The sequence below is a fragment of the Primulina eburnea genome, chromosome 1, assembly GCF_022965805.1.
Source record: "Primulina eburnea isolate SZY01 chromosome 1, ASM2296580v1, whole genome shotgun sequence".
In the NCBI taxonomy this organism is placed as follows: Eukaryota; Viridiplantae; Streptophyta; class Magnoliopsida; order Lamiales; family Gesneriaceae; genus Primulina; species Primulina eburnea.
Genome location: NC_133101.1, coordinates 59,571,061 through 59,582,924, shown reverse-complemented (window position 1 = coordinate 59,582,924; position 11,864 = coordinate 59,571,061). Strand labels below are relative to the sequence as shown.

At 34.5% G+C, this 11,864-nt stretch overlaps 1 protein-coding gene across 1 annotated transcript; it reads left to right on the top strand.

The window, feature by feature from the left end:
* Nucleotides 1-1,889, top strand: LOC140813324 (pectinesterase-like). The gene is made up of 3 exons (XM_073171824.1): nt 1-54; nt 635-965; nt 1,062-1,889. The coding sequence occupies exons 2-3, from the start codon at nt 644-646 to the stop codon at nt 1,745-1,747; spliced, it is 1,008 nt and encodes a 335-aa protein (XP_073027925.1). The 5' UTR covers nt 1-54; nt 635-643; the 3' UTR covers nt 1,748-1,889.
* Nucleotides 1,890-11,864: the final 9,975 nt, after the last annotated feature.

The following is an 11,864-nucleotide window of genomic DNA, read 5'->3' as shown; positions in this document are numbered from 1 at the left end:
TTGAGGTTAGACCAACGTACAGATCGGGCTCGGACACTGAAGTTCTACCTAAGAGTAAGAACACGGTTAAAAGAAAACTCTCAATCAAAAGGTCGATGATTATTTGTGTTGTTCCTTGTTAAACTTTACATTTTATCTTGTTTTTGAGGACAAACTTATCAGTTTCATCCTTTGACATAGTTTTATTTTTACGCCTGTCACCATGTTAGAAATTTTCTTAGTTAATGTGTGGGAGCATCTGGAATTTTTGTTCGAGTTTTTAAGTTTTTACTGTTCATCCAAACATTAACATATGTGCATTATGCATGATTTAATTTACGAAAACCAAATGCATGGTATGTGTCTGCGTTACTATTTTTCTACTTTATAACAACTGGGGTGGACGAAGGATTTGGGACTTTGATATAGTTTATAATTGTTTTTTTCATTCAAAATGGAGGATACTATGCTCGGTCTGCCCAAGAATTATAAATGTAATAATGATAGATGCATAGATATATACATCTCTAAATGTTAAGTTCTGTCTATATACGACCATTGACTCAATTAATGTACGATTTGTTCGAATGTGTTGAAGAATTTGGGCTCTATGCCCGGATGATCATTTATGTAAAATACAACATTTTCTTAACAGGAAGCAATTATGCAGCAGATCAAGAATTTGCTTTACACAGCAGTGACCCTCATCTTTGTGATACATTGTGCATTAGCACAATTGACTTTGACAGTGTCCAAAGATGGACAGGGAAATTTCACCACTATTACTCAAGCTGTGGCTGCAGCTCCGAACACAAGTCACCAAAGGACGGTTATAAAAATAAAAGCTGGTGTTTACTACGAAAACATCATTATTACCGAAGAAAAGATTAATTTGTATTTCATAGGTGACGGAATGGACGTCACCAAAATATCTGGTAATAAAAGCGCCGGAATGGGCTTGAAAACTAAGAATACAGCAACAGTCCGTAAGTTGTTTCATAGCTTTGGTTTTTTTTTCCCTACTGAAAGTCATGGAAACCGATTACTCTATTAAATTAACTGGGTTCGTTAATGTGTTTCAGGAATCAATGCTAATGGATTCGTTGCAGTAGATATAACTGTTGAAAACACGGCTGGTCCACAAATGTTCCAGGCAGTTGCTCTAAGCAACTATGGCAACCATACAGCATTCTACAGGTGCCGTTTTCTGGGATATCAAGATACATTGAATCCCCAGTCTCAAACTCAGTTTTACCGAGACTGTGAAGTTTACGGCACCGTAGATTTTATATTCGGTAACGAGGCAAAAATTGTCTTCCAAAACTGCAACATATACGCACGCAAGCCATCAGCCGGGCAATCAAACACCATCACGGCACAGGGCAAAGAGACCCCAAATCAGGAGTCTGGCACTGTGATGGAAAATTGCAGTTTTTCAGGTACGCCTGATTTGCTAAAGGAGTTGAACGTGAAGACATTTTTAGGCAGACCTTGGAAAAATTATTCCACAACGGTGATAATGCAAAGTTTTCTGGACAAACCAATCGATCCCAGGGGCTGGTTGGAGTGGGAAGGAGTTAGTTTGGACAAAGTGTATAATGCCGAATACAGTAACCGAGGACCTGGTGCAAGTACCCACCAGAGAGTCAATTGGTCACACGTTATCAACTCCAGAGCTGAGGCTGCCAAGTTTACAGTGAGGAACTTCATCGACGGAGATAATTGGATTAAATCCACTGGAATTCCATTTTTCCCAGACTTGTTATGATATAGTGTAACGTTGAAATACAACTTTGTTTCGACCGAGCAATGTATATAGCCATAGAATTTATTTTGTGATATGTGTGCATGTGCTGTCATCTCGATATTTCTGGCATATATCTACATTTATTTGGTCAAAATATTTATAATTAAAGATGCTTATGAAATCAGTTTGCAAATATGATATAACCGATCCTTTAGGCTTTAACATCACTCAGTCCATCCAATTATATCTGTTGCACCAATTAATTCAAAGCTAATAATTAATTGATATTGGGAAAATCAGAGAAGGCTAAATATATAATAAAGTAGGCAAATTTGAATTTAGAAATTAGAATCAAATATTTCACAAAATGGGAATACCGTACCGTGAATCTTGCTCAAAGTCATGGTATCAATCCCTTATAAGATGCACTATATTTTCTATAATTAATATAAGATCTTTGTAGTATTAATTCCACGAGATTTAGTGTTTTAAATGTCCTCTTACTTATATAAAATACTCCATAATACAAACTTTGACATGTATCAAAGAAAAGAAAATATCCTAAATATATATATCACATATACGACTAGAGAAAATGTCTTCTCCTGTCACACAAGTCTTCCTAATCCTTTTCTTTTTCACCCAAGTTATGTCGATGACAATTAGCAACAAAAATGTTGCTTTGATACAGCAAGTGTGCCAGAAAACACATAATTATAGTGTGTGTGTTTCTTCTTTAAAATCCGATCCCCGTGGTATCAAAGCCGACTTGAAAGATCTTGTTGTTATTATGATGGACCTTGCATTAGTGAAGTCAATCAAAATCTCAGAACTTATCATTAAATTGAACAAAACAACCTCCGATCCACTTGTGAGATCATGCTTTAACGTATGTAGTATTGAATACGATACATCGGTAGGAAGTCTCAAAGATGCTATACGTGCTTTTGAGTCGAAGTCTTATGACGAATCATATGGGCAGCTTACTGTTGCTGCAAGTGGACCGGGAAATTGTGAGGATACCTTTGCCGAACCACCAGCACGCAAGTCTCCATTGACAGCAGTCGGTGCGTACTTTTATTCTATGGTTACCATTGCAGAAGATATTCTATCGATGGTCATGAAGCACAAGTCACCATGACTTTATGTAATCTTATTTTAAGGGGAGGAAGTTTGGATTGTTCTATTTATGGCTCTTGTTTGCAACACCTCATAAAATCGGAAAATTAAAAATAAAGTGCCCTTAATACTAAAATTTATAATTTATTGAAGTCAACTTACGTGTTAAATTTTTCACTTTTGTATATTTCGTTGTCTTGCTAAAATAAGTAGTTATGATAAAAGATATATTGGGAAAGAAAAATTAATTTTATTTTATTAAAGGTTAAAAATATAAACATTATAAGGATTTCTTTATTAATAATACAATATCATATAATACTAACATATCACTTTGTTTGTCCAATCTTATCTCTTGGACAAATCGGAAGGTAATAATTTGGTAGTGAGTATAATTGATGGAAATTTAATTACGAAAATATTTCGCGTTGATATCTTAAATCTTCACAACATAAGGATATGAGTATTTTATGTATCATAATCTTGTGCTGTTATTTCGTAATATTAATTCCACTAAATATTTATGCTGTTTTTCTTGTGTTGTCTTGCATTTATAAAATATTGCACAATCTATATCTATATCTATATACCTATAAAAGTGTGGATCATCTACAATGTTTTCCGATTGTGCAATGTCTATGATACCCTTGTGAATCATCTATAATACCCTTCATGCAAAATTTAATCTAGATAAATGACATAAATTGCTCACACATTTTCGTCATCATTAATAAATAAAACGGCTGTATGTGAATACTATTCAAAAAATGGCGTTATGCTTCCATTCAGTTGTATGTGATTTTATAATTGTCATTTAGAGCCTCTTGAGCGCACTTTAAATATTCTTTTACCAAAGCATCCGTTTTTCTTTTCTTACACAATTCCCGAGCGTGCGTGACCCTTGGATTAGAGCTTTGCTCACTTTAAATATTCTTTTAGCAAAGCATCCGTTTTTATTTCCTTATACAATTCACTTCCTCATTTTCTCACCAGATTAGTTTGGAAGGGAAAGAATCAGGGCTATCTACAAGAAGTTCTCCACCTTTCAGGTAGAAGAATTCAAATAGTTTATTTATAATAAAAAATTTAAAGATTTTAATAACATTTTTAAAAAAAATTATATATCAAACAAATTTATACATTCAATGAACAAAATTTGGTAGTATTTGTAACATCAGCTAAGAAGAATGTTTAAGATTTAGGTAATAAGGGTCTAAAGGTAAACTCGACCATGTTTTTCAAGAACACTGAAACGAAAAACATAACTAAAATAAAAACAGAACTAAAATTTGGTAGTATGCGATATTTTGATTTATAATTTTTAATTTATATATATGTTTTTTGTAATTATATATGAAATTTTAACAAAATAAAAAAATCTACAGCCAAGTAGGTAACATAAATATTGCATATAATTTGATTATGATAGGACTCTAAAACTTAAAAATAAATGATTTACCTATTTGATATTAAAAATGGATCATAAAATTAACAGTTTGAATTTTAATTTGACAAAAAATTCGAAAGTAAATTATATAAGTTCTTAATTAATTTTTTCATCTAATATAACAAAAGATTAAACTCAAATAAATAACAAAATTATTCAAATTATTTTTTTATAACATCAAATTTTTTATTTTTATCATATAATTTGTATTTACGTGCATCGCACGTGCTTTATGCTAGTATTAACAAGTGATGCTACCCTGGTAAATTGGGTGAATTGGATGACCAATTTACCGGAGTTAAATGGTGATGCTTTTTTGTGAGTGCTAATGCCCGAGAAGAGGGAGCCTGTGCTTTATGATCTACACACTTAATGTGAGAGCCCATCCCAAATTTCCAAGCACCGGCCCATTTGATTGATTAAGTTAAATAAATAAAATAATAATAGTAAATCTATCGTAATCTCTTCTTTCTCCTCGACTGCAATTGTTTTCTTAAGCCTCAACCAATTTCGAAGCTTTGTTCGCCGATTGTGGCCGCTCCGATTGTCTAAAAATTAAATACATAGTTGTGAAGTCATCGACGTCGATTTTTCCTCGATGCCACTTTTGCTAAGAAAACTCGCAACTCCCGGAAAACTTGTCAGAGGCTGCCGTCCGCTTTCGCCGGAATTCGTGGGACAACTTTTGTTCTAGGCTTCATAGAGCTCGGTCTATTAGCCTTGAGTTAGGTTTTGAATTGTGGAAGTTAATTTTAACTCTAGGGTTTCGAAAATTGAGTATTTCTGTTCATTCGAGTTTTTATAATTGATATGTGTTATATTGTTGGTTGTAGCTAGGTGCTGTATATGAGCTTATTGGAGATATTAATAAAATTTCAGAATTTATTTGAGCATAATTTTGAAAATTCAGATTTATTTAATTGGGTTTTCGATCTTCAGTGTTTAAGAATTTGATATTTAGATGATATAAAATTGTCTTATATTAATTTCAGAAGTATTAAAGCTTAAATTATGGATTTTTCGAATTTTATGCTAAATTGATGAATATTAGAAAATAAATGGAGGTTGATATGAAATGAATTACTTGCCACATGATCAGATTCTTCGTGAAAATACTTAAGAAATTTCAGTGGTAAATTAGGTGTTCAGTTGAGGTACGCATGAACTGTTTCATTATGACGTCTTTATTAACATGAGATAACATTAAGTATTTTGTAATGTATTTTAGCATGTCTTATATGTTTATATGAATAATGTGATTGCATTCACACAATTTTTTTGAATTCTTATGCTTAGGTTGATAAATAATCCCTATTTGTATCCTTTGAAAATCATTTAAAAATATTTTTATTTTGAAAGGAATATTTGGAATATTTGTCGACTAGTCATGTAAACTGTTAGTGCATAGCATTTTGAGCATTGACTCATTTGATTACTATCGTTATTGATCTGTTGAGATGTCGAGTCATCGATAGAGCGAGTGATAAGAGTAGATCACTCCTGACATTTCATCGATGGAACGAGTAATAGGATTAGCACACTCTTGATGACTGCATGAGGATTGACTGGGTTGCTACTGGACCCTCGATGCTACGTGGATGGATGAACGACGACTTGATGTCGTGTTGTTGCATTCCTGGCACGGGTGACCATTGTTCCTATTGCTTATGTGATTCGTTTGGACTCTTTTTTGGTATCCGTTATTTCATTCTTACTGACACACATTGCATTGCATTTTACTTGATTTTATTTCATGTCAGTTATATTTTAGGTAGCAGTGCCCAGTAGCTAGGTTGTTGTTGAGAGTTCCCAAATATATATGTCTGTATGTATGTGTATATATATATATGTGCGTGTGTGTGTGTGTGTGTTATAGCATCAACTCAGACATTTGCCAAAAATGCCATGCGTAGTTGTACTGTTACTTTTACGTTGTTTTTTTTATGGTTATGTGATCGAGTCTTGTCTGCTCTGCATATGTTAGTCATGATCAGTGTTTGGTCATTAAACTCTAATACGGAGCACGGGCCCCAAAGTTGTATCGGACCCAGTGTGTGTGGACGACGTATGTTGTGACGCGTTTTAAACTCGTGAGCCCCGGGTCAAAGCGAACAATATCACAAGTGGGCTGGGCTGTTACACTTAAAAAAACTAAGAACGTTAGTGGGGCGCTGGAAGGATTTCCGTCGTAGATACTATGACGCTCAAGTCAGTTAAATATTCACATAAAGGAAAGGAAAGTGAAATATAGTGAGTATATAGTGAATGCTGGTGAAAATGTCAAGGAAATTTATCCCAAATGATCAAGAAAACTTGTGTATTTATAGGAAAAAGATAATGATGATATTGTTTTCAGTGTTCGGTCACTTTTCGTGATCAGACGGCTGCCCATGGCCTGCCTCCTAACACTGTCATAACTGACAACACATACTGTTTCTAGTCTTGTCACATCACCCTCTCGTGTGCTGATTGACATGTTAATGATTTAGAGGCATGTTGACCTGTATCTGTGGGTCCAGAATCAGTAGATGTATCGAGATGCTCGGGCATTGGTCCTAACATGAGGACACAAAAGGTATTCCGGTACCTTGAGTATTCGTGGACAGGGTCCCTGATCCATTTGTCTTAGTCCTCTTACGCTCCTCGGGCTATGTTGGGAGCCGAGGTTTTATATGTATGTAGTAGTCCAAGCGACTTCCTAGTTTGATGTATGTCCAGGGAAGATTTAAATAAGTTATTATTTCTTTACCTAAGTTGGCTCTCGCCCAGTCGTCTCTGGGACCAGCACTGGGCTCTCGGTCTCTCTTTCTTTACCCGAGTCTAGAGATGACTCGGGCCTTTTACCAAGTATCACCACTCCCCTCGAAAATAGTCGAGCTAGAGCATTGTTCGTTGTCCCGAGTGGTCAAATTGGGCTTGGGCAAGAGAACAACTATATTTCTAATTTTAGGCGAGCTAGGGCTGATAGAAGAATGACGTAAGCCTTAGCAGTTGAAAAGACAATATCTGACGGGCGTTGCTTCATATTCCTGACTCGATTTTGCGTCTTATTTGATGATCTTATTCAATTTCTGAGACGCATCGTGTCCCCTCATTAATCCCAAGATCTACAGATTAGATTATTCATCTACACCTATAAATATCAATCGCCTTCATCCATTTCCCACTTTCGTATTCTCTAGATTCCTCGTGTTTCTGCTCTTATTTCTCTGTGATTCTGACGTACTCCTGACCTGCTACTCGCAGTATTTCAAGTCACCTGACTTTTTCCTACTACCTTCACGAAAGTTTTAAGTCTTTTTTTACTTTAAAATATTTATTTCTTTATCTGTTCTATCTCCGGAGTCAATGTCTATGATTTTTGGAATATGAATCCATGTTGTTGCACTTCGACTACTCTCATATTAAAAAATCTACTTCCACTAAAGAATTCTTTCCTTCCACCTCCTCTCGAACCCCGGTTTGGACCCCCCAAAAAAATCCAAAAAAGCTAAGCTTGCCCACTCATACCCCCACCAAAATGGGGACCGAGCCCACGAGTGCCCCGTGGTTCTCTACCATGGCTAGCACCCTTCACCCTGTGACTGACAAGGACTTCTGAGTCCTCGGGTCCATTTATCCCACTCCATTATTATTCCTGGTCCTTCGGATCGACCCAACCAACCCTCAAAGGGTTTTTATACCTTTCTTCTGGGACCAGGACTGCAGTGGCCTTCAGTTCTCCGTCCTTCCTTTCTACATCGAAGTGGCCAACTTCCTCAGGATCCCTACAAACCAACTTCATCTTAAATCCTTCCGCATAATGGCCTCGACCTATGTGTTGTTTAAAATGAACAATCTTTTGATCATCCTCTCATTCTTCATTACAATTTTGTTTTTCGGTTCAGTAAGATTGAGTGATTTCTCTTGGACAACCCGAGTCAATAAAAACTTCATTGATAATATCTCTTCTTATTTGAAGAGATGAAAAGTCTGGTTCGTCTTTGTTATGATATATATACCTGGATATGAAAAATGTGTTTTGCTGCGATAAGTACGCGAGAAATCACGTAGTTATAATTTGTTGTGTTTCTTCTTTAAAAACCGATCCCGTCGTCTCAATGTTGGCTTGAAGAATCCTTTTATTATGATGAATATTTTTACACTAGTCAAGGCGAAATATCTCGGAGCTCATCGATAAATCAAACAAACCGCATCTGATCCAATTATCAAATCATGCCCATCTGATCTCATCGATAAATCAAACAAAACACTATTCACGCTTTTGAGACACCGTGACTTTATTTGATTGTTTTCTCAGCCCGAAATGATTTATTTGGATCAACAGAAGCTCTTTACAAGATGGACAAATATCTGAATGAGGCCAATTAACCATCATGGTTATAGTACTAAAACAATGTTCGTTTTCCATTTTTTACACAACTAATTATTCGAGTACGAATTTAAGTGTCCAATTTCGAAAGAAGGAAATAACTTTAATTGATAGCAATAATTTATTCCTATAAAAATTAACTGAAGCGTATTTGAAGTAAAATGCTAATCGATTTAATTAATTTGTGTTAAAAAACACACGTTCTTCCACATTGCTAAAGCATGTAAAATAAAATAATTAACTCGAGGGTCCCAATTCCCAAAGTATACAGGTCAGATTTGGCTGCAGATTAATGTTATATTTAATAATGTTCTAATTTTCGATTGAGAATGACATGAAAATTACTTGTTTTCGAATTACTATTCCAATAGACGATTCAGATTACACAGCTTAAATATTTTATAATTGATAATACATCTGTAATTAATTATATAATGGTAATCAATAAAATTGTTTAATTTTTTTTATTTAAACTTATCAAATTTCAATTTTAAAATCTGAATAGCTTGAATGTATAAATTGCATTTTTTATTTCAATTAGATAGCTTGAAAATATAAATTGCATTCGAAGATATAAATTAGTATTGCACTCTTTCGAAAAAATTGTTTCTACTCTCTTCAATCACTCATTTTAGGTAGACTATAAATATGACTCCTCTTTTTAATGTCATTTCAGAGTTTGACCATTCGAAAATGCAATAGGCATTGAAACTCCAATTAATTCGTTGTTATAATCTAAATACATATGGAAACAACGAAAATTTTACCTTGGAGGGTGTGTTTCATGATAAAGAAGTTGCTAATTATTATTATTATTTTTACATATTTATCTGATTATTGTGAGAAATTAAAATATTTACTTTTTCTATATTTTGTTAGGGTGAACGCATATAGACACCAAATCGGGAGTCAGGCTGTGATGCAAAATTGCAGTTTTTCTGGTACGCCTGATTTGCTTTAGAAGTTGGTCGTGAAGACATTTTTAGGCAGACCTTCTTCCACAACGGTGATAATGCAAAGTTTTCTGCACAAACTAATCGATCCCATGGGCTGGTTGGAGTGGAAAGGAGATAACTTGGACAAAGCGTATAATGCCGAATACAGTAGCCGAGGACCTGTGCAAGTACCCACCAAAGAGTCAAATGGTCACACGTTACCAACTCCAGAGATGAGGCCGCCATATTTACAGTGAGGAACTTCATTGATGGAGAAAATTGGATTAAATCCACTGGAATTCCATTTTTCCCTGACTTGTTATGATATAGTGTAACGTTGAAAGAGAACTTTGTTTCGACCGAGCAATGTATATAGCCATAGAATTTATTTTGTGATATGTGTGCTTGTGCTGTCATTTCGATATTTCTAGCATGTATCTACATTTATTTGGTCAAAATATTTATAATTAAAGATGCAGATGAAATCAGTTTGCAAATATGATATAACCGATCCTTTAGGATTAACATCACTCAGTCCATCCAATTATATCTGTTGCACCAATTAATTCAAAGATAATAAATTGATATTGGGAATGTCATAGAAGGCAAAATATATAATAAAGTAGGAACATCAAATATTTCACAAATTGGGAATACCGGATCGTGAATCTTGCTCAAAGTAATGGTATCAATCCCTTATAAGATGCACTATATTTTCTATATAAGCTCTTTGTAGATTATATATATATATATATATACGAGTAGAGAGAAATGTCTTCTCTTGTTGTACAAGTCTTCCTAATCCTTTTCATTTTCACCCAAGTTATGTCCATGGCAATTAGCAACAAAAATGTTGCTTTGATACAGCAAGTGTGCGAGAAAACACATAATTATAGTCTGTGTGTTTCTTCTTTAAAATCCGATCCCCGTGGTATCAAAGCCGACTTGAAAGATCTTGTTGTTATTATGATGGACCTTGCATTAGTGAAGTCAATCAAAATCTCAGAACTTATCATTAAATTGAACAAAACAGCCTCTGATCCACTTGTGAGATCATGCCTTCACGTATAGTATCGAATACGATACATCGATAGGAAGTCTCCAAGATGCTATAGATGCTTTTGAGTCGAATTCTTATGACGAATCATATAGGCAGCTTACTGTTGCTGCAAGTGGACCGGGAAATTGTGAGGAAACTTTTACCGAACCACCAGCACGCAAGTCTCCATTGACCGCTGTCGACGCCTATTTTTATTCCTATGGTTACCATTGCAGAGGATATTCTATCGATGTTCATGAAGCACAAGTCACCATGACTTTATTTCATTATTTGATAAATCTGTAATCTTATTTTAAGGGGAGGAAGTTTTGATTATTTTATTTATGGCTCTTGTTTGTAACTCCCTACAGAATCGCGGAAAATTAAAAATAAAGTGCCCATATTACTAAAATCTATAAATTATTGAAGTCAACTTCCGTGTTTTGTTCTTTACTTTTGTATATTTTGTTCACACAAAAACTTGTGTGAGACGATCTCACGAATCGTCTTTCGTGAGACGGATATCTTATTTGGGTCATCTATGAAAAAATATTACTTTTTATGCTAAAAGTGTTATTTTTTATTGTGAATATCGGTAGGGTTGACCCGTCTCATAGATAAAGATTCGTGAGATCGTCTAACAAGAGACTTACTCTTTAGTTCTTATTAAAATAAGTAGTTTATGATAAAAGATATATTGGGAAAGAATTTTTTTTTTTTTTTAATTGAAGGGTAAAAAAATAAACATTATAAGGATTTTTTTATGGAGTGAGTCTCATGTGAGACCGTCTCACGGGTCATAATCCGTGAGACGGGTCAACCCTACCCATATTCACAATAAAAAGTAATACTCTTAGCATAAAAAGTAATACTTTTTCATGGGTTACCCAAATAAGAGATCCGTCTCACAAATACGACCCGTGAGACCGTCTTACACAAGTTTTTGCCTTCTTTATGAATAATATTAATATATCACTTTGTCCGTCCAATCTTATCTCTTGCACAAATCGAAAGGTAATAATTTAGTAGTGAGTATAATTGAATGACAAATTAATTAGGAAAATATTTCGCATTGATATTTTAAATCTTCTCGACATAATGATATCAATATTTTATGTATCATATATGGCAAAACTTTGTGTGAGACGGTCTCACGGGTCGTATATGTGAGACGGATCTCTTATTTGGGTCATCCATATAAAAGTATTACTTTTTATGCTAAGGGT